The sequence below is a fragment of the Coregonus lavaretus genome, assembly GCF_964263955.1.
Source record: "Coregonus lavaretus genome assembly, chromosome: 6".
NCBI classification, from domain to species: Eukaryota; Metazoa; Chordata; class Actinopteri; order Salmoniformes; family Salmonidae; genus Coregonus; species Coregonus lavaretus.
Window position 1 is genome coordinate 34048683 of NC_139993.1, and position 25031 is coordinate 34073713.

At 41.2% G+C, this 25031-nt stretch overlaps 3 protein-coding genes and 1 long non-coding RNA gene across 4 annotated transcripts in view; all 4 read right to left on the reverse strand.

The window, feature by feature from the left end:
- Positions 1-1225: 1225 nt before the first annotated feature.
- LOC311130483 (ras-related protein Rab-11B) lies at positions 1226-6976 on the reverse strand. The gene is made up of 5 exons (XM_084163222.1): positions 6846-6976; positions 3111-3306; positions 2746-2939; positions 2556-2636; positions 1226-2432 (listed from the first exon to the last, which is right to left on the reverse strand). Exons 1-5 carry the CDS (start codon positions 6883-6885, stop codon positions 2290-2292), a joined length of 654 nt encoding a protein of 217 aa, XP_084019348.1. The 5' UTR covers positions 6886-6976; the 3' UTR covers positions 1226-2289.
- Positions 6977-7254: 278 nt separating this feature from the next.
- LOC311130199 (uncharacterized protein) lies at positions 7255-10480 on the reverse strand. The gene is made up of 7 exons (XM_084162896.1): positions 10415-10480; positions 9177-10299; positions 8950-9058; positions 8528-8840; positions 8099-8277; positions 7793-7908; positions 7255-7436 (listed from the first exon to the last, which is right to left on the reverse strand). The coding sequence occupies exons 2-7, from the start codon at positions 10228-10230 to the stop codon at positions 7393-7395; spliced, it is 1815 nt and encodes a 604-aa protein (XP_084019022.1). The 5' UTR covers positions 10231-10299; positions 10415-10480; the 3' UTR covers positions 7255-7392.
- Positions 10481-10714: 234 nt separating this feature from the next.
- LOC311130268 lies at positions 10715-11146 on the reverse strand. Its single transcript, XR_014613345.1, has 3 exons — positions 11067-11146; positions 10890-10980; positions 10715-10780 (listed from the first exon to the last, which is right to left on the reverse strand). It is a non-coding gene; the product is annotated as an uncharacterized lncRNA (long non-coding RNA).
- A 4294-nt stretch (positions 11147-15440) lies between these two features.
- Positions 15441-25031, reverse strand: part of LOC311130267 (phosphatidylinositol 4-phosphate 5-kinase type-1 gamma-like) — an 86058-nt gene continuing 76467 nt past the window's right edge. Inside the window, exon 17 of the mRNA XM_084162985.1 lies at positions 15441-15522. Coding sequence (XP_084019111.1) covers positions 15520-15522 — 3 coding nt within the window. The 3' untranslated portion in view covers positions 15441-15519. The remainder of the gene's footprint in view (positions 15523-25031) is intronic.

Genomic DNA, 25031 nt, shown 5'->3' on the forward strand with positions numbered 1-25031 from the left:
ATAGGTCCATGCGATCTGGGATCAATGAGAAGTGAAAATGTCTTCCTTAGTTGTTAGTTTTCTCGAAATCTAAACGCACAACCTATATTCGAGCCAATTTCTTAAGTAGTTGAACATGTTATCATTCCAACCTCGTGAAAGTGACAAACTGACACGTTTTCATTTCCATCAAAAACAACTTTATATTGAAGGAATGCCTTTGATTTGACGTTAGACCCGATGACGTGTTTCTGCGCATGAGTTTAGCTAGCCAAAGTCGCCATGACATCGCCTACAAGTGTGATCCGGGATTTCTATTGGAGAAGCAGTTTATGCCTAACTTCATTATATGTCAGTGATCTTAATACTGTACTGTCTTTGACAGTAGCCTCCTCCTCCACGTACAGACGGCGTTTCCCGATCCGCATAGCTAGTTATCTTGCCTGCCAACAGGCTGGCTACGCTGTTTTTTGTAACTTGGCTGGCATTCTGCTCCCGATTGATAGGATATACAAATGTAAAATATAGAAACCTGATAGAAATACAATATCTCACCCGTTTGAATGTGAAATAAAACAGATTGAGTTACAGGTATTTTTCCATATGTAAAATGTAAATTAACACCAGAAGCAAGCACACATTTTGTTTGGCAATGTATTTATCCACGTTTAATTACTCATTCACAAATTAAGCGACTTATATTTACATAGTGGATTGCACTTAATAAAATAAATGAAATACCCTTATTTTCTTAATGGGATTTTTTTTTTCCTAAAATAAAATAAACTATTCAGAATGACTGAAATTAATGACTGTAAAGGTAATCAGGCATAAAGGGAAAAAATTCAGGAAAAAATTCAGACATTTTATCAAAGTTGCAATTTACTTAATATCTAATGAACACACAATTTTCTGGTGAGCATGTACAGTACTTTGAAGTTAAGTCTTTGAACTTATTCAACTGAGTCTATATTTCATAAGTCTACCATTACATTTCAGTGCACTCTTACATTTTCTGCATTCAATTCTTCAAAATCTGTAAATAAGTCTCACATTGCACTGTAAAGTTGTAATTGAGATATTGGTCCTACTGATAGCAGTTATGTGAACATGTATTTCTGTATCACGCATTCAATGTTAGTTATACTATATAACTAGACCACTAGAAGTTCAGCAGGCCATGTTTCAGCATTATAAGGCTTGAGAGGAAAGTTCTTGATGTTCAAAGAAAATATCTGTCAACAAGTGACATTAATTTGGTTTATTTCATTTCAATGCTCCTTGATGAAATGGCAAATTAACAGATGTATTTATTGATTTAAAAGTTGGACCTGTGACAGAAAATTATGTACAGGCAATTCTACTAGAAAGGGGAGACATAAGGCATTATAGCCAACCATACAAGAGCAACCTTCCTTTCTTAAAATTCCACTGTCAACAACATTTTAGAGGCTTTAATGGTTTGAGTAGAGAGTGAAGCAATGAAAGCATCCTCCACCCTAGATATAGAGTGTTACTGTATATCTGCCTCCTCCCCAAACCAAGCAAGCTAAGTGTTGTGATTTGAAGACGTTAGAGTCCTTCGGAATTAGTTGTTGATTTTACATGGCGAGTTCCATTGAAATGATTGGCAGGACACAAGATGCATATTCACATTTGCTTTCAATTGTAGTCGGACTACTGGATTAGTTCATAGTATAAACTAATTACATAGAGAACACAGTGGCTGCAGCTAACAATAGTGAAACAAAGCGCATGATAAAATTGGGAAAAGTCCAATCTTGACAAATGTGCCTCTGCAAATTTACTGTTTAGATGAGGTTTTAGATTGAAAATGATCACAGCCACACTTTGGCATCTCTGTGAGCCACAGGCTTAACAAAAAAACAACATTTTCAGAAACACTTCATATCAGCCTAAGTCAGTCACTACCCAGGTCTCTGTTCTTTTCTTTCATGCCACACTCAGGACAGGGACCTTGAGGACAGCAGCAAGGCAACCGGAAGCACAGGACAAACTGATCTCTCACCATTCCTTCTACAGGATTGGATCACACAATCAGAGCCTGAACACAAAATAGACAAAAATCCTATCACTTGTTAAAAGACATGAGCTTTGAGGTTAGAAGAGGATAGCGTACAGACGAACAAAGAACATGAGGGAAAAAAAGGGAGAAAGGAATGTTATCTAGAAAGTCAGATTTTCTAGGAGACTTCTAAAACACATGGAGGAATAGAGACAGCAGAAGTACAACACACAGGAGAAAAGAGAGAGGAGTAAGGGGTGGGGGTAGGAAGGTGGTATTGTGGGTCACAGGCTTTGGCAGCACTGCAGTTTGTTTTTCTGCCCATCGGTGGTGGGGGGGACACTGATGTCTACTACATTGTTGCCTGGAGACTCGTCATGTGCTGATCTGTCAGCTATCTGCTTCTGTGATACAATTCGGTGGATTTCTGTGGAGAGAAAAATCAGGTGCCTTAATACAGCAGCAATTCCATTCAAGTGTAAGAAATCAAACAATTTGACTTGAAACTAACTAATGTAAATAGTCTTGTATAGTGGCCCCTGTCTATTACCTGTGAGGATGTTCTTGAACGCCTCTTCTACATTAGTGGAGTCCAAAGCCGATGTCTCAATAAATGATAGCGTATTCTTTTCTGAGGGATAAAAAGAGATAAGATTGAGTTGAGACAAACAGGGATGTCTTCTTAACCATCTTTGTCCCCGGAGTGAGCTGTCATCTACTCCTGTGTTTTTGTTGTTTACCTGCGAAGGCGCGAGCCTCGTCTGTGGGCACTGCCCTGAGGTGGCGCAGGTCACTCTTGTTGCCCACCAGCATGATGACGATGTTGTTATCAGCATGATCCCTCAGCTCCTTCAGCCAGCGCTCCACGTTTTCATAGGTCAGATGCTTGGCAATGTCGTACACTAGGAGAGCCCCCACCGCTCCCCGGTAGTACCTGATTGGGACAGAGCAGGGATAGGAGGTCAAAGGTTGTGAGACTAAGATAGAGAAAGATTTCACAGAATGGTTTCAGTACTATCAAAATATGCTAGTTCTATAAAGGGCAGGTTACAGGAAGATGAGTATCCTTAACATTATTGAGCAGTGAGCACCCTCCTCCACTCACGCTGAAGTGATGGCTCTGTAGCGCTCCTGTCCAGCTGTATCCCAGATCTGGGCCTTTATCGTCTTGCCGTCCACCTGGATGCTGCGGGTGGCGAATTCCACACCGATGGTGCTTTTGCTCTCCAGGTTGAACTCATTCCGTGTGAAACGGGACAGCAGGTTACTCTTCCCTACACCAGAGTCTCCGATCAGCACCACTGGCAACAAAATAAAGATGACATTAGAACTGTATGAAAATTTATGCACTCTGGATAAGAGCGTCTGCTAAATGACTAAAATGTAAATGTAAACTGCAATGACAGGCTGCTGGGTCACAATGGAAACGATTAGGGTTGAGAGGTGACTAGTACAGAGCTATATTTGTTCAGTATGATTCAACAATGACTAAATTAAGCCCAAATCTACTGAGCACACTTTTCCTGGTAGCTAGTCATTTAACCACTATCATGATAGACAGTCATGATGACTGGTGCTGATACTTAGGGAGGGGTCGAAATTTACAGGATGATTACCTGGGAGGAAAATGGGGGAGGGTCATGCTTTTTCAATTTCAGTCAAGGGGAGAGTTTCGTTTTCTATCTAGTCCAGGGGAGGGTCATGTAATTTGCAATTGATGAAATTTCAATATTTCTCAATGTTTTAGAATTAGTTGCTTATTAGGCTACAGTGCCTTCGGAAACTAATCACACCCCTTGACTTTTTCCACATTTTGTTACGTTACAGCCTTATTCTAAAATGGATTAAATAGTTCCCCCCCCCCCCTCAATCTACACACAATACCCCATAATGACAAAGCAAAAACTGCTTGATTTTTCTTCTTCTCATTTATTAAAAATAAACAACTGAAATAACACATTTACATAAGTATTCAGACCCTTTCCTCAGTACTTTGTTGAAGCACCTTTGGCAGCGATTACAGCCTCAAGTCTTTTTGGGTATGACCCTACAAGCTTGGCACACCTGTATTTGGGGAGTTCCTCCCATTCTTCTCTGCGGGCTCTGGCTGGGCCACTCAAGGACATTCAGAGACTTGTCCTGAACCACTCCTGCGTTGTCTTGGCTATGTGCTTAGGGTCGTTGTCCTATTGGAAGGTGAACCTTCACCTCAGTCTGACGTCCTGAGCGCTCTGGAGCAGGTTTTCATCAAGGATCTCTGTACTTTGCTCTGTTCATCTTTCCCTTGATCCTGACTAGTCTCCCAGTCCCTGCCGCTGAAAAACATCCCCACAGCATGATGCTGCCACCACCATGCTTCACCGTAGGGATGGTGCCAGGTTTCCTCCAGACGTGACGCTTGGCATTCAGGCCAAAGAGTTCAATCTTGGTTTCATCAGACCAGAGTTGTTTAGGTGCCTCTTGGCAAACTCTAAGCGGGCTGTCATGTGCCTTTTACATTTTACATTTCAGTCATTTAGCAGACACTCTTATCCAGAGCGACTTACAGTTAGTGAGTGCATACATTTTCATACTGGCCCCCCGTGGGAAACGAACCCACAACCCTGGCGTTGCAAGCGCCATGTTCTACCAACTGAGCTACAGGGGACCTGAGGAGTGGCTTCCGTCTGGCCACTCTACCATAAAGACCTCATTGGTGGAGTGCTGCAGAGATGGTTGTCCTTCTGGAAGCTTCTCCCATCTCCACAGTGGAACTATGGAGCTCTGTCAGAGTGACCATCGGGTTCTTGGTCACCTCCCTGACCGAGGCCCTTCTCCCCCGATTGCTCAGTTTGGCCAGGCGGCCAGACTCTAGGAAGAGTCTTGGTGGTTCCAAACTTCTTACATTTAAGAATGATGGAGGCCACTGTGTTCCTGGGGACCTTCAATGCTGCAGAAATGTTTTGGTACCCTTCCCTAGATCTGTGCCTCGATACAATCCTGTCTCTGAGCTCTACGGACAATTCCTTCGACCTCATGGCTTGGTTTTTGCTCTGACATGCACTGTCAACTGTGGGACCTTATATAGAGAGGTGTGTGCCTTTCCAAATAATGTCCAATCAATAGAATTTTCCACAGGTGGACTCCAATCAAGTTGTAGAAACATGTCAAGGATTATCAATGGAAACAAGATGCACCTGTGCTTAATTTCGAGTCTCATAGCAAAGGGTCTGAATACTTATGTAAATAAGGTATTTCTGTTTTTATTTGTAATAAATTTGCAAAAAAATCTAAAAACCTGTTTTCGCTTTGTCATTATGAGGTATTGTGTGTAGATTGATGAGGAAAACATGAAATGTAATCAATTTTAGAGTAAGGCTGTAACGTAACAAAATGTGGAAAAAGTCAAGGGGTCTGAATATTTTCCGAATGCACTGTATATCACAAACCCCCCGAGGTGCCTTATTGCTATTATAAACTGGTTACCAACGTAATTAGAGCAGTAGAAATAAATGGTTTGTCATACCCGTGGTATACGGTCTGTTGTAAACTGGGTGGTTTGAGCCCTGAATGCTGATTGGCTGAAAGCCGTGGTATACCACAGGTATGACAAAACATTTATTTTTACAGCTCTAATTACGTCGGTAACCTGTTTATAATAGCAATAAGGCACCTCTAAGGTTTGTGATATATGGCCAATATACCACGGCTAAGGGCTGTGTCCTAGCACTCCGCATAGTGCAGCGCGTAAGAACAGCCCTTAGCCGTGGTATATTGGACATATACCACACCCCCTCGGGCCACATTGCTTACATATAGCACTGCTGTCAGCCAATCAGCATTCAGGGCTCGAACCACCCAGTTTATAAAAAAAATATATTCTGCTAATATGTAAAATGATGTAGAACTGCATAATATTTTTATAAATGGCACCTTTTTTTCTCGGACCTGCAAATACGATGATAGATTCAAGCAATGTTTTTCCTATAAAATTAATCTTTCCACCCCTACTCATCCATGGTGGTATGCGAACCCACAACCTTCTGGTCCGCAGCCCTGTGCGCTATCAACATTCCTGCGTTGCCATGTAATGCGTACAGGATGACTAACAGTTGCTAAAACTGCATATCTAAGGCTCTGGCCTGTCCAAGAAGTGAGGGTAAACGGTATACATGTTCTCTGCTATCCACTTTGTTGTAATTATTATGTTGGGTATAGGGAAGGGTTTAGCCTTTTCAAGCGTACAGTGAGGGTTTAGCCTAGGTAAAATTAATTTGCTGAAGGGAGGGCCATCCATTTTAATTTTCAGAGGTCCGTTTTTCTCCATGTAACCCTTACTATAAATAATGTTCACTCCCTTAGGGCAAAGTTATTTGTGAGAGAAAACATTTCATATCTTGGACGCAGATGTTCAGTCAAAATGGTTCTTCATATTTCAGACAAGTGGCGACCAAGCTAGACTAGCATCGTTGTTACAAGTTATGGCTAGCCTAGCATATTGCCAGTGGCTTTGGCTAACATCACACCAAATATTTATATGTGATCATACCAGCTGATTGTCAGACATTAGCAAACTAGCTAGTTTGCTAGCTAATCGTACAAACGTTTATAACTAGTAAGTAAGCAATTCTTTTCTCCACATTGTCTGAATGTAGCTTACGTTAGCTAGCAACCTAAATGGTGATGAGACGCTTATTAGGCTGCAGATAACTGCTCGTTAGCTAGCTTGCTAACCTGTTAGCAAGCTAGTTTGGCTAACGTGTTAGTTAGCTGGGCACTGGAGACATCTGCGTTGAATTTCAACTACTGAGAAAATAAGTAAATGGTCCCCTAACTACTAAACCTCTGGAGCGCGTCTTACCTTTGAATAGATAGTCATATTCGTCGTCTCGGGTTCCCATTTTGACGATTCCCACTTTATGAGAATATTAAGACTGGCAAAGAGCGCCTCCGGACTCCTACCCGCAGAAAAAAATTATCCGAAGGGAATGCGAACGTGAGCTGAGGGACAACTGCTTTGACCAATTAGAGGTATATCTCTGTTCATTGATAGATACATTGACAAATAATACCCTTCACCATGTAATATTGACCAATGGCCATAGGTAGGGGCGTGATCAGATGAAAAAACTCCACAAGTCTACATTGTAGAAAATGTGGGTTGAGCAATATTTTTTTCCACCCATGTCAGTATTTCAGTTCATTCATGAACTTGATCGCTTAGGAATGTGATCTTATTTATGAAAAGAAAATACAAACGAACAAAAATGGACTAGAACCAATGATTTATTTGCCATGAAATCATTTTGATTTTATAACAATTCTCAAATTGTCTGGTATTTTTAAATTATGTGGTTTCCCTCAGTTGTAAAGTAATTCAATGGTCCCAAAGAGTCTCGCTGCTGGTGCTATGACGTCCGGAGTAAACCCTTGATATTCCTCTGGAATTCAACTAAGACAAAACAAATTCATACTGCATTCATAATTTACAATAATTTGGTGGAACAAATGCCAGAACAAGGGCAAATATTGGCCTACTTCTGTCATAATGAAGGTCTCTAAGCTTTGGTTGTGTAAATGAAAGCAAAACACCAATGGGATATCAGGCCATATAATTAGTAAAATATTCCTTTCTGTAATTCAATGGTCTCTTTAAACATTTTGTGAATCCTTTTGTCCTATTAAAAAGTTCCATTGTTATGACTGACCTGGAATTGATGACAGGGTGGTGCCTGTCTACAAAGAGGTCAATGGATGTATGTCATCTACATATTCTCTTTGTGATAGCTTAACGTGATTGCTTTTTACCTGACTGGAGGTTCTTCAGTCTTTTTTGGATAGTTAGTAAATGCTGCATGCCTTCAGAATCATTCAACCCACGGTGGGAGCTAGACCCAAGCTTCTTCTCCTGGCCTAAATATTGCCTGTGAAGAAAAGAAGACAAAACCATACATACAGGTCTGTAATGGCACTCAATAATGTAAAATCATAAAACCCCAGAACCTTCTATCCACTCTCCCAGGAGACAGCAAATTGGGAGACAACAAATTGAGCATGAAAAAAAAAGATTTTGGCTTAACTATGAAATCTATGCAGAGATGCGGATTAGATTACCCATAGGGATATGGAGAAGCGGGCCTCGTAGAGAGGTTCCTCTGGGGCACCGTCACAGCAGAAGGGGAAAGGATGTTGGGTGATGCTCCACTTCTCCATGCTCCTGCTCTATATTGGTACCTCTCATCCCCTCCTTCTTCCAGCAGCTGGTGACTCTGCAGAGAATCTAAACTGTCCACCTGCAGAAAAAAAGGAACATAAAGCCAACAACTTCATCAAATTGCAATAATGATGCAGAAATGCAAGTTTTCTGTAGATTGTGAAACCTCAGCTGTGCTTCTTTATTAAATTCTGCTACTGAGGTAATGTAACAAGTATAGCAGAAATACATTGAAAGTGATTCTTTAGTCTGAGCAACCGTACCGTGAGCAAAATATACCAATGTGTATCGATTGTCCATTATTTACAGTACATGATTTACAGTCTCACCAGTTTTTCTGCCTTTTTCTCCCATTCCTTACTCTTGTCTAACACCTGCATCCAGTCTTGCCTCCCCGGGTCGTCTCTCCCAGCCTCCTTCTCCAGGACGGAGTGCAGGCTGGTTCTCAGGTGGAAGAACTCCTCCTTCAGGTCACCCTTGCGGGGGGTGAAGTGCTGCAGTCCCTTCTCCTTGCCACAGACCTGGCTGCACCTCAGCAGGTCTGCCTGTAGGTGGCGCTGTACATCCGCCAGGTCCTTCTGACGCATCCTCAGGCTATTCAGAGCAAACCCCCTCTCCTCAGTTTGAGTTCTCAGCTTCTTCCTGACAGAGTGGAGAGAGGGGACATAGGGAGTGAGTAATGTCCAACCATTGGCTAGGGTGACTGTTTATTTGTATCAATAAAGGAAAGTCTGTGTGTGCTTGTGTTTACCTAAGATTCTTGATAGTGTCTTGCAGCTCTTTCTCATATCTAATGGATCTCTCAAGGTCCTTGCTTGCCTTTGACTGCTCCTCCAGCAATTTAGTGTTCAAGGCAGCAACTAATAAAACCAATATAAAATCAGGATTACACAGTTAAAGGGAAACATCTGATATAATCTTAAACATTATTTTTGTGGATTTTCACATTGACGAAGCAAAATTATCACTCTCACTCACTCTGGATGTGCAGCTCCTGCTCTGTTGAAGACAATTTCTTTGCAGCTCTGTTCAGTTTCTGTTGAAGCTGCCCCACCTCCTTCACATGCCCAGACTCAGTCCTGTTCAGTGTATCCTGCAGAATCTCCACCTTCTCCATGGCACTCTCAAGACCCACCTGCAGGTCCTGCACTGTGCTGTGGTGCTTCACCTCAGTGATCCTGAGAGTCTGCATCAAACTCTTGATCCTCTCCTCCTGCTCCTCTTTGCATTTCTCCAGAGACTGCTGCTGGGCCTTGGTCGCCCTGATCCAGCTCTCGCTGACCCCCAGGGCCTCCTGTAAGGACTTGGTCTTCTCCTCTGAAGATCTGAGAGCTTCCTTCAGGGCTTTGGCCTTCTCATCTGTAGCCTTGAGCCAATGTTGTGTCGACTGGAGCTTTTCCTCTGAGGAGTTGAGGCTCTGCTGCAGGGACTGGACTCTCTCCTCCAGGGCCCAATGGTTGTGTTGGAGGGATAAGACCTTCTCCTCTGAAGACTTCAGGCTCTGCTGCAGGAGAGAGACCTTTCCCTCAGAACAGCTGAGGGTCTGCTGCAGAGACTTGACCATCTCCTCAAACTTCCAGTTATTGTGCTGAAGGAAATCAACCTTTTTCTCTGAAGCGCTAAGGTTCTGGCTAAGGGACTGGATGTTCTTTTCAAAAGAAGCCAGGTTATGTTGCAGAGTCTGGTTCCTCTCTTGGGAGTCCCCAAGGATTTGCTGCAGACTTTGGCCTCTCTTCTCAGACTCCTCCAGGTCCTGCTGAAGGGACTGGAGCCTATTGTCAGAGAACCGGAGGGTTTTCTGCAGACTCTGAGTCCTTTCATTGGAGCCCATGAGATTGTGCTGCAAGGACAGGACCTGTCCCTCAAACTCCTTGAGTTTCTGCTCCATGGAGTGTAGCTTGCCCTCAGACAGTCTGAGGTTCTGCTGAAGTGTCAACTTGGAGCTCTTATTCTCCTGCTCAGCAGAGTGAAGGGAAAGGTGCAGGCTCTTCATCACAGTCTCATGTCGAGACTTGGCATCTCTGAGCTCCATTTTCAGAGCATCGTTCTCAGAGAGTAGGAATGTTCGTTCGGAAGAGATCAGGTAACTCTGCACGTCATCCTTCAGTCAAACACAGCACAGAGGTTACATGCATGATGGTCACATATGACTATGAAGATTATCCTATAGCCTCACATCAAAAACACAAGAGGGGAAACACTTCTAGAGTACCTACCGAGTTTTTGGTAAAGGCTAATTTCAAAAGGAGCTCTTGGAGGGAGGGGATATGTAAGAGAATATGTCTGTCCTGCTGGTCTTTCCTGTGACAGCTATCCTCCAATGCTGATGACCTAATCACCAATTTACATGCATCTGAACGAATTTGATCCAAAATAGGCTGAGAACGTAAAACATTTTTATTTTTTACAAACATTACTGTATACTAAAGAAAACCATAAACAATTAGTCGTCAAACAGTCATTTGCTACTATGCGTCATCATACCTTCATGTGGGCTTGGACCATGGCCTCTACTTCTTTGTATGACATTTTGGACCTGTCTATTTCATCATGAAGCTGTCTTATTATATCATAATAGGATTCTAGGAAATAAAAGAGTGAATTACCCTACACCTTTAACATTTTTTATTTTTTATATGAACTTGTAGAATTGTATCCAAAGGCCCAAATCCAATAGAATGTTAGTTTTACCACTGGGTTGATTTCCCTCATCACTAAGAACGCCATTTGCTGGACTTGAGCATCTACTATTGCTTGCATTTGACATTTTGTCTCCAAGACCCTGGAACAAACCAGATACAGCTAAATAAGATATATAAAATAAACATATTTGATAATGAACAAAGTTTTGATGAGAGGACAACAAACCTTGCAAGACAGGTCCTCCCATGTGTGGAGAGTGTTAGTGAAGTCTCCGTTGTCCATCATCATGCCAAAATAGGGCGAATAACCCTATAGCTTGATTAAAATAGGAGACTTCTAATTGTCATTGTTAGACAAATTATCGATGTGCTAGCTAGATTACATTAGCTACATTTTTACAAAATAAAAAAGTTCCAAAATGCGCTAGTGATACAAATCCTAAAATATCACTACTTTTCAAAATGTATGTTGTTCTCCAAGGAAACCTGACGTATGATTCTATCATTCAATTCGATCATTCCCGCCCTCTTTGCTCTGGTTCTTGATCCGAATGTAGCGGTATGAAGACGTAGCCTGGCTGACGCGCGACCCACGTGACTACACAGCGAGCTGTCAGGAACATAGGGCGCCTGAGGTGTATTCATTACGCCAATTCTTTCGTTTGTTGCCAATCGTTCTGCAACAGAAACCGTTTACTCCAAACGGAAAGCGAGAGTTTCTATTGAACATATTCAGGTACGTCGTTCCGCGCTTGGTTCCGTTTACTCTGTTTGCTGCCGTCTGGTTCTACCTATATGTACAGTGCATTCGGAAAGTATTCAGACCCCTTCACTTTTCCCACATTTTGTTACGTTACAGCCTTATTCTAAAATGGATTAAATAATGATTTCCCATCATCAATCTACACACAATTGGGTACTCGGAAGAAAACGAGCTCCGACTGGGAAAACTCTTTTGAACTGTCATCCAACTCAAAATTCCAAGTCGGAAACTCTGGCATCTTTTTAGAGCTCCAACTTTCCGACCTGAAGATCACTGACATTGTGATTTGACCTCGTTTCTTTTCCGAGTTCCCAGTTATCTTGTGCCGCGTTCACATTTTAGTCGAAACAATGAAACTCTGAAATGTTCGACTTGCTAACTGGTTGAACGCGGCACGTGTACAACTACAACCAAGTAGCAAGTCAGATATTTCAGAGTTTCCTTGTTCCGACTATCACGTGAATGCGGCATTTAAAGCACCATATTGAAAACGCTTCACCGACAGAAATAGACAAAATTAATGTTGCATTTTGGAACTTTATTAATTTCCCCCCACCTTTTGATTGACATAAATTAAGAGAAGGTCGTACAATTGAATCTCATCCCTGCTATTTGACAGTTGAATTCGGTTGACAATACATTTTAATGTCACTTCCCTCTGATATAGCTCAGTGTTTTAATGAGATGGCTCTTGCACAGGGCATATTTTCTCTATAGAAAACATTCAAGCAAAATACTAACAAAAAAAGACAAACAATCAAAACAAAGATCACGTAGCCACAATATGGGACACACTCGTTTCACGCCACTTCGATACAGCTACAACCGGAAGTGATTTTCATAGCAGGTTAGGAGAGCATGTTCCCTAGACCTAACCCTTTTAATAACATTTACATTTTAGTCATTTAGCAGACGCTCTTATCCAGGGCGACAACATTTCTCGAACCCACAACCCTTGCGTTGCAAGCGCCATGCTCTACCAACTGAGCTACCAACTCCCTTTCTCTCCTTAGCCTAATTATCCTAACCTGCTATGTTAATTCTCCTAACCTGCTGCGTAAATTCTCCTAACTGGCTACGAAAGTCACTTCTGGTTGTAGCTGTATCAAAATATGGGCAGGTAACCGTGCAAACAGCTTTTGAGAACATGTATGACATTTTGTTAGTACAGGGAAATTATGGACCAATGTCAAAATATTTCCTAAGGACCTCATTATATATTTGACATAATAAAAAAACATGATTGATTGCATAACACATTTGAACACTTTCCCTCTGTTGTATTGTATTGTGTTATAGCAGTACTACTTTTCAAAAAGCTGTAGTGTAAACAACAGTCTAGTAGGTATGATCTCCATTTATGGGCCACACTCACCATCATAAATCAGCTCAGATGAGAACTGACTGGTAGACTCAAACCTTTCTGTTTTGATGAGGACCAATCATAGTAGAGTGTTATGAAAAATGGTCTTTGTACCTTCCTCATTCACCAATATTGCTTCAGATAAAATGTCATAAATCAAAATAAAGATATTCTTGAGTACCGTGCCGTGAACATCATGTTGCTATTCTCACCAGTTGAAAATATTGAATTCTACACTACGCAGGTCAATATGCTTCTCTTAAAATGTATCTTCTGTGCGCTTTCTTGCAGGCTAGGGGGAAAAGGCCACACAAAAATCAAGCACAGCACAATTATGTTTTTCACAACATGCACTGAACAGTAGCACAAAAGAGACACATGGAAGGAATTCCCCTGCTTGCAAACATCAGCAATATAGACATGGAAGTCAACAGACATGCACAACTTTGGAAGCATGGACGAATACACTATTTCATAGACATAGAACTGCTTTATTTTGTATTCATTCTCATCGTAAGGGTCCAAACACACACAGACATACAGCCATCTATTTATCCTCATGAATAAATAGATGAATATACACAGATATACATAAATACATATCTCTGATATGCATATTCATTTTGAAACCATGCTATGTCTCTGTAAAGGAGGGCACACAGTGATTTGAAAACATGTACACAAATACAGCTAAACTGTCAGAACAACCCCTACTGATTTGCATGGACAGTAAAACTGACAACTCTTCAGTAACGGATATCATACAAAAAAAACAGCTGTGATTTATAAACCCTAAATAGAGCTGCATCTTGTCAACACCTTGAAGAACATGGTACAGTAAATCATGTGTAGATCTTAATCAAAAAAATAAAAAATAATAATATTCTCCAATTCAAATGGAAAATATATTTATATATCTTTATATATGTATTTATAATTCTATATACACATTTTCAGGCTCACAACTACACTATTGAAAAAATGACTTGAAAATAATAAATACAACAGCACTGCTATGAAAAGAACATTGATATGATACGTTTTAATTTCTCAATAAGGCAATTAAAAGTAACCAAGACTACACCTGTACTGTACAACATACTGCTGCTATGGTCTCTTGATGACATTAACAACAGCAACTGATTACAACTGGCCACTGCACATTATGATAGAATGATCAGTATTTTACAAGTTTTGACATTGACACCTTCCCTCACGCACGCACAGACATACAAACACACCAACTAACTTAAACAGCCAAGTGAGAAACACAAAAAGAGGAATAAAAACATAGAAACATAACTTAAACCTTAGAACATGTCATTCGCATAAAGACTATAACACTAATCCTATGCCAGATGATTGTGATGAAGACGTCACTTTCACATCTGATGATGGTTGACAGGTAAAAGTGCTGTCTGAAAGCAGCCTGAAATCCCTCTCTGATTAACTATTACTAAATAACAGAAGTATTAATTAATTCTGGACATGATATGTGATAGTGTGAGTTATTTAGCCTAAGTAATCAAATCCATTAGCCTAAGTCCCCTCCAGCAGAGCTAACATTCAGTGCCAAAGTTTGACTGCTGAAATGTTGGTATTTCATGATATTACGACAGCTCAATGAATCATTATGCTTAGAAAATGATTTGTTTGCATTTCTCCAGAAGTTGGGCGGAGCTGGAAGACATTGTAATGATGTAGGATTTTGAAATGATTGACAATACCCCACCTTATTTAGTGTTCCAATGATCTGGTTTTGAGGCTAGAAGGCTGTAGCAATACTGTGATAGAAATTACAAAATAAATACATAACAATGAATAAACAAACCTGTAAAAGAATACAGTAGGCTTATGAGATTTACCAAATCATGTTTTCTGAAACAAAGTCTATAGATTCTTTTTCATTTTATGGAAATAAAGTGTTCCCTCTCCAATGGTAAAGTACCATTCATCATAGCGGTAAAGTAACACTTTGATAGCGATTAATATCTTGAAAAACAACATTAAGATTGATACTAGAGCTAAATTTGATGCACACAACATAACTAAATATATTCACAGTATTAAAAAATGGCTGAAAAAGTGCACAAATAAAAAAGATAGAAAAACAACACAAACAAAAGAAAAAACTAAGAAAAAGCACACAATATAAATTAACATATCAATTAAACACATGATATGACCATTTGACTATATCAACATTTGGGAATGTGAGAGGAGTAGCAGAGTTGCCTCAATGACCCTGTTTTTATGGGGCATGCTAGATGTATAGCCTAGCAATTTGAGTTCCTGCTTTTCTTCTGGTATGGCAATTTGGGGTTGGGGTGGGTTGAAAGGAGGGGAATCGATCATACAGTATCATCACCACTGTGACCACGGGATGTCGAGGGGGTTTCCTCCCAGTATTTAGTCTGTTTTGTTTTTGTATCCATGGTTTAAAATACAGGTCTGGACTGGAAAGCTTCTGCTGCCTGCTACTCAGAGGCCCGGGGATCAGTCTGATGGCTCCTCTCTCCACGGAATCATCCTCTCAGCTCTACGGAGGAGTGTTTACTGTTGGTGGAAGGAGAGAGAGAGGGAGAAAAAAAGAGAGAAGAGAGAAATAGGAGAAGGGATAAAAGTTGTAAATCTTCAGAACATAATCATGTCAAGAGTGTAAAATAAAATCGATTCATTCCCCCACAGCACGATATAACTGAGGTATAACTCTTATCAAAGCACATCTATTGATCAAAGGTATATCAATAATTTAAAGGGAAAGTCAGAGGACATACTGAAAATAAGAGGGTAGAAAAAGAGAAAAGTAGTATTTTCCTCTCATATGAACATCCCCTCAACACAACCAAATAATGCAGTTTTCTATGACTGTTTTTACATTTGTTTTCATCTATGCATAGACAAACCCCAGGAGACAGTCTCCTTCCACTAGCCCACAGGCTCTGGTTCCACGTATTCCTCTGGCAGCTCCTGTCCCTGGGATAGGTGGAAGTGATGGTTCTCTGTGTGTGTGTGTGTCTCTATGGAGAATAATGGGCCGGGACGGGGGAGTGATTGTTCACTTCATCGACCTGGCCAAGGCTTTCGACTCCGTCAATCACCGCATTCTTATTGGCAGACTAAATAGCCTTGGTTTCTCAAATGACTGCCTCGCCTGGTTCACCAACTACTTCTCAGATAGAGTTCAGTGTGTCAAATCGGAGGGCCTGTTTTCTGGACCTCTTGCAGTCTCTATGGGGGTGCCACAGGGTTCAATTCTTGGGCCGACTCTATTCTCTGTGTATATCAATGATGTCGCTCTTGCTGCTGGTGACTCTCAGATCCACCTCTATGCAGACGACACCATTTTGTATACATCTGGCCCTTCATTGGACACTGTGTTAACAAACCTCCAAACGAGCTTCAATGCCATACAACACTCCTTCCGTAGCCTCCAACTGCTCGTAAATGCTAGTAAAACTAAATGCATGCTCCTCAATCGAACGCTGCTTGCACCCGCCCGCCCGACTAGAATCACTACTCTCGGCGGGTCTGACTTAGAATATGTGGACAACTACAAATACCTAGGTGTCTGGTTAGACCGTAAACTCTCCTTCCAGACTCACATTAAGCATCTCCAATCCAAAGTTAAATCTAGAATCGGCTTCCTATTTCGCAACAAAGCCTCCTTCACTCATGCTGCCAAACATGCCCTCGTAAAACTGACTATCCTTCCGATCCTTGACTTCGGCGATGTCATTAACATTTATGCGCTCCAGCAGGTATATCTCACTGGTTATCCCCAAAGCCAACACCTCCTTTGGCCGCCATTCCTTCCAGTTCTCTGCTGCCAATGACTGGAACGAACTGCAAAAATCTCTGAAGCTGGAGACTCTTATCTCCCTCACTAACTTTAAGCATCAGTTGTCAGAGCAGCTTACGGATCACTGCACCTGTACACAGCCCATCTGTAATTAGCCCACCCAACTACCTCATCCCCATATTGTTATTTATTTTGCTCATTTGCACCCCAGTATCTCTATTTGCACATCATCTTCTGCACAACTATCATTCCAGTGTTAATACTAAATTGTAATTATTTTGCACTATGGCCTATTTATTGCCTTACCTCCATAACTTACTACATTTGCACACACTGTATATAGATTTTCTATTGTGTTATTGACTGTACGTTTTGTTTATCCCATATTTAACTCTGTGTTGTTGTTGTTTTTATTGCACTGTTTTGCTTTATCTTGGCCAGGTCGCAGTTGTAAATGAGAACTTACTGGCTTACCTGGTTAAATAAAGGTTAAATAAAAAAAATAGAAAAACATAAACTTAACCCTTACCCTTATTTTAAACCTAGGCTAACAATAACCCTAACCTTAGCATGCAGTTGCTTATCAACATATAGTTTGTTGATAGTATAACCATCTGTAGGTCATCTATATGAGACTATCCAAATAAAATGTAACCTGGACCTTAATCATGAAATTTGTCAATGGATTCATATATGTACCTTTAAGAACAAAATGATTTCTCATCCATCTCCACCCAACCCTTGACGGAAACTAGAAGCCTATAATGAAATATGCACGCTTAGCTTTCCAAAGCCATAATAGTAGCTTTAGTAATAAGAGTTTAATTTATAATTTATCTAAAATCTCAATTACAGAACATTCATGGGATTTGGCACCCTGAAAATACCCAGTGAAATAGAAGTCATCAGTAATATAACAGAGTTTGTACCAAGGGATCAATTATGGGGTCTCATAACACAAAGTCGTTTCTGATCATTTGTGCAGAGTGGCTGAAAGAGGACCATCTGATAGCAATAATGTCATATTATATGGATTTATGAACAAAGAAAACACAGTTATTGGGTTTCAGAGAGGAACTGTACAAATCAAATAAATGTATTGCCATACTTGCCACCACTCATCTGACCAACTGCTTTGTACTGTATGTGTCAAAGCACATGCTTATATGTTGGTCAGTTGTTTCAGAATAAAACAAATGACATTGACAACTGTAGCTGTGTGGGTTTGGGATCTGGTAACGGTGATGCATGAGTCAGGAGGTAGGGTTGCAAAATTCTGGTTACTTTCCCAAAAATCCCTGGTTCTCCAGAAATCCTGGTAGGGAGGTTCCGGATTTCCTGCTTATACCCTTCTGATTCCGGGAATCTTCCAATCAGGATTTCGGGAAAACCTGGGAATTTTGGGAAAGCTACCATAATTTTGCAACCCTAGGCGGAGGAGACATGTACCAAGTTGCCAAACCACATGCAGCCAGACAGACCTAGCGGTGTGAAGAAACTGAGCAGCATGCAGTGAGAGCTGGGTGTTGCATGGTGAAGGGAGGGGGAACCAAATGGTCATAACTGGCACGGCCATACTCAGTGGGCATGACGGTCGGGCCGGCCCACACACACTGGTACTGGGAGGTGTAATTCTTACTACTTACTGTCTCGCTCTCCTCCCCTTCCCCATCCGGCAAGGTCTGAGACTCACTGCCGTAGTGCAGAGGGGAGTACACCCAGGTCTTGTCCTCCGGGGGCTGCACAAATGACACAGCAGAGGGCGCCAGAGAGAGGGGGTCATTGGACACAGCACAGAGAGAAGCAGAGGCAGGCAAGAGAGATAGACAGGACAGGAAAACACAAGACAAGGCAGGAAAATAAAATTAGAAATGCAAAAGGAGGAAATGCCAGGACAGAAAGTGTGAGCTTGGAATATAGATTAGCCTAACTGTAGAAATGTGAAAATGAAACACTAGCAGTGAAATCCTATTGGAATACAGCCTAGAGCAGGGGTCTCCAATCTTTTCTAGCATGACAGCTACTTAATAAAAACAAAAAACATGTTGCGAGCTACATTTTTTTTTATAGCTTTCAAATTGGCACATTATTTTCTTCTACTGTACCCTGCAACTCTTCCCGGGTCCTTGGTGTACAATATGTGTTTTCTGTCAATATACCTGGTTAAATAATGCTTAATAAACAACTCTAAGGGGGCCCCATAAAATTATATTTAGTATTTTCCTGAATTATGTTTTCTCAGTAAACAAATTCCAGGTTTGGGATTGTTTTTTTTTGTTTGTTTTTTACTCTCAGTATTACAATTATTCATAGAAAAACAATTAAAATGGATGTTCTGAGTCCATGTCAATACTTAAAGGCCCAATGCAGCCGTTTTTATATCAATATCACTAATTTCTGGGTAACAATTAAGTACCTTACTGTAATAGATTTCCATTAAAATTGGCAAAAAATAACTTTATAGGAAAAAAATTAATCTCAAGCAAGAATTTTGCTAGGACTGTCTGGGAGTGGTCTGAGTTGGGAGGGGAAAACTGAAAACTAGCTGTTATTGACAGAGAGGTTTGGAACTCTTTGTTATTGGTCTATTAACCAGTTTACCGCATGGTCATGTCACCATGGAAAGCCAAAGCTCCCGCCCATGCAAACCTGCTGATTAGAAGGTCCTGTGTAGATTGTATTTTCAACCAGCAACTATGAGGAAATAACACTGATCATGTTTTTCACACTTTTACAGTGTAAGTTTAATCAGATGTTGTACAATATGTTATAAAACACAGGAAAAACGTAACTTTGACTGCACTGGGCCTTTAAACACACCAGACAATGTAAAAAAAATAAAGAAAATACAAAATATGATTTTGAGAGTAATTCCACTTTAATCGCGCATCTTGCAAGAGGGGCATTTGTAGGTCTAGGATGTTTCTGCTGTGGCCTACTGCTGCAGAACATGTCATGGCAGAGTTTGCAAAACAATCACCACCCAATTGATACAAATAATCATTATATAGTTCTGTCACGTAATACTACTTTGCAGTTAACATTTCACTGAGAAGGTTTTTTGGAAAAGTCTTTCTTCGGTCTACCCATAAGACGGTTATCATTAGCATCGCTAACTGGCTGCATACAGAGTGATAGACAAACGCAGGCACCAAACAGACAGACGGCAATATTGCTGGAAATTAATTGGCAGATATTGTGTTACGTTTGGGTTTTTAAGCCAATAGTGGCTAACCAGGGGTGATATAATGTCAATGTGGCTTTAATTGGATAGTAGCCGGGAGCTTTATGTTTATGACAGTTTGCATGGAATATGATAAAATGCATGTACTTTCAGAATTGATTGGCGAGCTGCTCATAGGTGGGCTGCGAGCTCGCGATATACCTGTTGGAGACCCCTGGCCTGGAGGTAGACTACATGTGCTAACATATCAACATAGCCTTCAAAAGAATGTTAGTTCTTTCCTGCTGTCACTTTCAAAACTCTTCATTTGTAATGCTGGCTGGTAGGGCTATGTATGTGCCTAATAATTGCTTTCTATGACTATGCTATTTCAAAAAAGCCAAGATGAAGTGGACAGGAAAAATTATGAATCTACAGTATGTATCAGCCAGAAAACAGGGTGGGAGTAGGTGGTTAGTGGTGGGTGGAAAGCGAGGGTGCCAGTACTGCCAACAGCCAAAAGGACATATTCTCCCAAAGCATCTTCCCCCCTTTCTTTCTCAATAAAGAAAAGTGCTCTGTGTGTTGCTTATTATGTGCATTAAGTGTTTAGCCTTGTCAGAGCCTCAGTGCTGCATGGTCTCTGATGCAGTGACCGTGGCGTTGCCCTGTACGGTACTCTCCCTTTAAGAAAGAGCAGCAGCTGCCACACACTGCCTGTGATGACGTAGTTGGAAGCGGCACTGAGGTTTGACGTCACACACACACTCGTCGCTCACACACGCTTATACACACACACACACACCATATGCACACACACGCCACACTCACAGCGCAAGAGCTGACACACCTTCCACAGGGAGACCACTCAGGTGGAGAGAGAAAGTGAGAGAGAGAGAGAGGTGGGAAGACAGGGAGTGGGAGTGAACGAGAGAGACAGATGGCCTCAAATGAGAAGCCAGAGCCCCCTCCTGTAACTCAGCCACTTCCTCCCTTCTTCCTCCTTTCTTGCCCCATCTCTCCCCCTCTCTCTCTCTCTCTACATGGAGTCTTCTCCAGCCGGCCATGATTTGATTCAACATGAAGAGGAACAAACCCCAAGCGGAGGATGAGGTAAATAAATAATATTAACAAAGACATGATATGAAGGCAGAACAAAAAAGGCCATGACCCCTTTTGTTCTAATGAGAGGAAACACATGACATGATTAAATAAAAAAGGTCTAGCACAATATGTAGAGCATATCATGTGTCATGCCCTCTTACACATCAAGTATCCTTTGAGAAAATATGCTCATTAAGGAATATCAGTCCATTATGGATCTTGTCAAATTTCAGAAGATCAAACATTGAGAAGATCAACTGAGGAATCACTACAGTTACAGCACTAAGACTCAAAGTAAGCAGACTGGGGGACTAAGCTACAACAACTCCATTCACAGCTATAGGCCATTGATATCTGTATAAAAAGGTGCTACTAACTGAAGCATTGACTAAGCAGTTAGCAGAGCTACCAGCATGTCCCACAGACTTACACTGCATCTGAGAGCTGGTCTGGAGCTTTCTCCTCCGCAGGACAGGAGAGAACACCCAGGTTCTCCCTGCAAGCTGACAGCACATCCCCACAGAGAGATGGGAGAGACCAGAGAGGGCAGAGGAGAGAGGAGTGAAAGGGATGGAGGGACAGACAAATGACACAAAGATGGAACATGGAGGGAAATTAAAGGTTAAGTATTGAGGTGATAGAAGAGATGATTGCTGGTTTGACTGTGTTTTGGTGAAGGGTGATGAAATTAAATGTGAATCAGCCATGATGATGAATAGGTCTGGTGCATTCCTTCACTATCTCACCCCCCCTGAACGAGTGTGCTCACATACTCCCTTAAAAGACCTTCACTTGAAAAACTAGAAAAAAGCGTCAATAGTACTGTTTGTCCGTTTTGAGACGCCGTTGCCAGTATACACTTCCTCAAAATAGTCAGAATTAATCTAATAACTCAAGAAATCTCTCATAGATTTTTACGTTTTTGCCGAAGAGATATTAGTTGCGCAATTGTACATCTAACTAAGATGTTTGTTGCAGTATTTTTAAATTAAAGAATTTGCATGAAAACGAGTCGTCTCTCATAGAATGACAACAGACTTTATTGAAGAATCCCTACTGTTGACCAATCACCGACGAAGGAGCGTAGACTTTGTCTCTGAACTTCGACTTGCCTCCAGAAAAATATTTGTGTGCCCGAACAGCCGGAAATACCCTCACCGAAGTCCAAAACTAACAAAAACGTCACAAAATGTCGTCATAATATATGCACAAACTCTACCGAACTGTTTCGGCTGGGAAGCATGCGGACGCCTTGAGGCTCCGTCACAGCGAGAGGGTGAGAGAAGAGAGTGTGAAAGACAGCAATAGAGAAAGGGAGGTGGTGACTGCCAGGGTTGGGCGGTATCCAGATTTTCATATCGTCATACGGTCTTTCTCTCAACGGCTTAGTACACAAGGGGGCGCCAAAAAATGCATAAAATACCATTGGGCGTCTGTTACCAGAAAGTAATAGCGAATTTCCATGGAGGCTGGTTGCTAAATATGCTAACAAGCGCAAACCAAAATAAACAAATTGCAAAGACAGTCAATCCAGCTCATAAAGTTATACATATATAGGTAGGAGCTACCGAATGTCATTTTTGGTGAGTTTGGACATTTACAAGCGAATGTGAACGAGAGACATTGTGCAAATGAAAAATGTTTTGACGCATGCTTGTCTGAAGGAAGAACAATACTTGCTCTGAAGCAGCATGTGTACACGCTGTGTCTGTGTCGAGTCTGGAGTCGCTAGGGCAATGGGCCTGTCTGCTCTGCGAAGATCGTGGAGGAGCAGACGGGCCGAGAACGGAGAGGAGAAAAAACGCAAGGAAATCAAAAGATAGCAGTGGCAGCTGTACAGATAAGTCATCCAAAGGGCTTTGACTTCTCAAACAGAAAGCTTACGCAATTATCTTTAAGCAAAACATTAGGAAATGTAGCTGGCTACCTTCTTTCTATAATAAACATTAGAAAGATGATGGCCATGCATTATTTCTGCAAAAAAAGACCTTGCTTTTTCATTGTAAGCTCATTTCCTTGTGTGGCTGCCAGCCAAATAGCATTGAACTTCTGTTGTCATCTAATTAAAATTAAGCTATTTTCTGCCGAATGTGTCGCACTAATGTATTTTCTTTGAAGGAAAACTATAGTTGCATGTCCCTGATCACTCTATTGAAGTAAAGAAACACTTGACTTTCAATATAAAATGCAACCCCTGTCAATATACAGCTGTACTCCCGCCTTCTCCCGTTGTGCTATTTACAAACAAACACGTGACTGGCTCAACTGTTCTGGGGAACTTTGGTAAGCTTCATAATGTTAAATAATGTGACAAGTGAAATGAAGAATGAGATCTGCTTTATCTCCTATTGCACAAGTTGACTGCAGGTATTTACTTAAAAAGTAGCTACGAATATTAACATCTATTGAAAAACTTCAAAAGAAATGGTTTCAATGGTATTGACGGTATTGAAAAAACCATCCTGTGTCTATTTCCAAATGCCCCAGTATACGGTATATATGGTATACCGCCCAAGCCTAGTGACTGCTGATGATACATTCATAATTCAGGCTGTAGCCACTTAACAGGGGCTTGTGAAGCGCTCCTCGGCCATCTTTCCTGCTCTGACTAGAACAATCACTTAAGCCCTCTCTCCAAGAGCTCTCAGAGTAATGTCCGCTCTGTCTCGTAGGACTGGTGCAATATCCCATGAATTGTTTTGGAAGAGTCATCTCTGCTTTTACCAGTCAGGTAGCTTAGTGGTTAAGAGCGTTGTGCCAGTAACCGAAAGGTCGCTGGTTCTAATCCCCGAGCCGACTAGGTGAAAATTCTGCCGATGTGCCCTTGAGCAAGGCACTTAACCCTAATTGCTCTGGATAAGAGCGTCTGCTAAATGACTAAAATGTAAATAATAATCTGTTTATTCTACCCAGAAGACAATCATCTGTTTATGCTGTCTACTAGTATTGGCTTCGTATTCATACGACATATGAAGTGACATGGCCATATTGTACAACCTCATTGTATACTACAGCCATTTAGAAGCACTCTACAAATAAAATAATGTTCCATTAAAATGTGAAATGACCTAATCTGTGTCTGTTGGCTAAATGTAAATGACGACAGGTGCATACAGAGGCAGGGGTGATATAGTCTCTATTTTCTATGTCTCCTGACCTGAGCTACTGCACAAGAAGAGAGAGGCAGAGTAGGTGAAATGGTCATCAGACAACTGAGAGCTCCTAAACAGACAGACAGACCTATTGACCCTCAGGGCCACAGACAGACCTACTGGGCCACAGTGTGAGGTGTTTGATTGCAGGAGAGACTGTCCACCAGTCAAAGGAATGCCAGAGGAGCCTTCCCATTCCAGCCTTCTCATCCCTTATCACCAGAGACTCATCCATAAATACATGGCTCTGGTTCTGAAATCTGTCGTAGAACCTAACATATGGAATTGTTTTAAGATGTTCATACCAAGGATAATTTAGCTATTTGATTTAGAATTTTAGGACCCCTTAAGGTATAAAAAAATATATATATAACAATTATTTGATGAAACATTGAATTTGGCCTTGCTGCTATTAGCCCATAGAAACGCATTGAATAACAGCTTCATACATGGATAAACAGATAGTAAAAATTTTTTATCAAAAGGAAGTTTGTTCTAAAGTGTCTGTCCTATTTTTATCTGAGAGATAGATATTTTGTTTTTGGTTTGGGGGCATGTATTTAACCCCTTATTTTAAGCACTAAACTATCTCCATATTTACTTCCATTCATTTTTTAAACTAGTACCTGGCTACCTTTAGACTAGCTTTGTGAGGAATGCAGGCATCCTAGAGCAACACGTGAGAGACTCACCTTTCCATGGAAGGGTCATATTAGTGTGTAGGCCAAATCGTTAGAGTGCTGCAGACGTTTTCGTGAGAAGACCGATTTTCGGGATGTCTCATGGTCTGACAAACACCGCTCTAGCTCTGCCACCTTTCACCGCAGATGCAAAAAACAGATAT

What these genes read in the sequence shown, in the direction of transcription:
- LOC311130483 (XM_084163222.1), bottom strand. Translation starts at nt 6,885, where the DNA reads ATGGGAACCCGAGACGACGAATATGACTATCTATTCAAAG. An exon ending in TACAGAGCCATCACTTCAGC is followed by an intron (nt 2,940 to 3,110) that starts GTGAGTGGAGGA and finishes TGTCCCAATCAG; the next exon opens with GTACTACCGGGGAGCGGTGG. An exon ending in GTTCAAGAACATCCTCACAG is followed by an intron (nt 2,433 to 2,555) that starts GTAATAGACAGG and finishes TTCTCTCCACAG; the next exon opens with AAATCCACCGAATTGTATCA.
- LOC311130199 (XM_084162896.1), bottom strand. Translation starts at nt 10,230, where the DNA reads ATGGAGCTCAGAGATGCCAAGTCTCGACATGAGACTGTGATGAAGAGC. An exon ending in GCAGGAGCTGCACATCCAGA is followed by an intron (nt 9,059 to 9,176) that starts GTGAGTGAGAGT and finishes TGGTTTTATTAG; the next exon opens with TTGCTGCCTTGAACACTAAA. An exon ending in ACTGAAGAACCTCCAGTCAG is followed by an intron (nt 7,437 to 7,792) that starts GTAAAAAGCAAT and finishes GTTTTGTCTTAG; the next exon opens with TTGAATTCCAGAGGAATATC.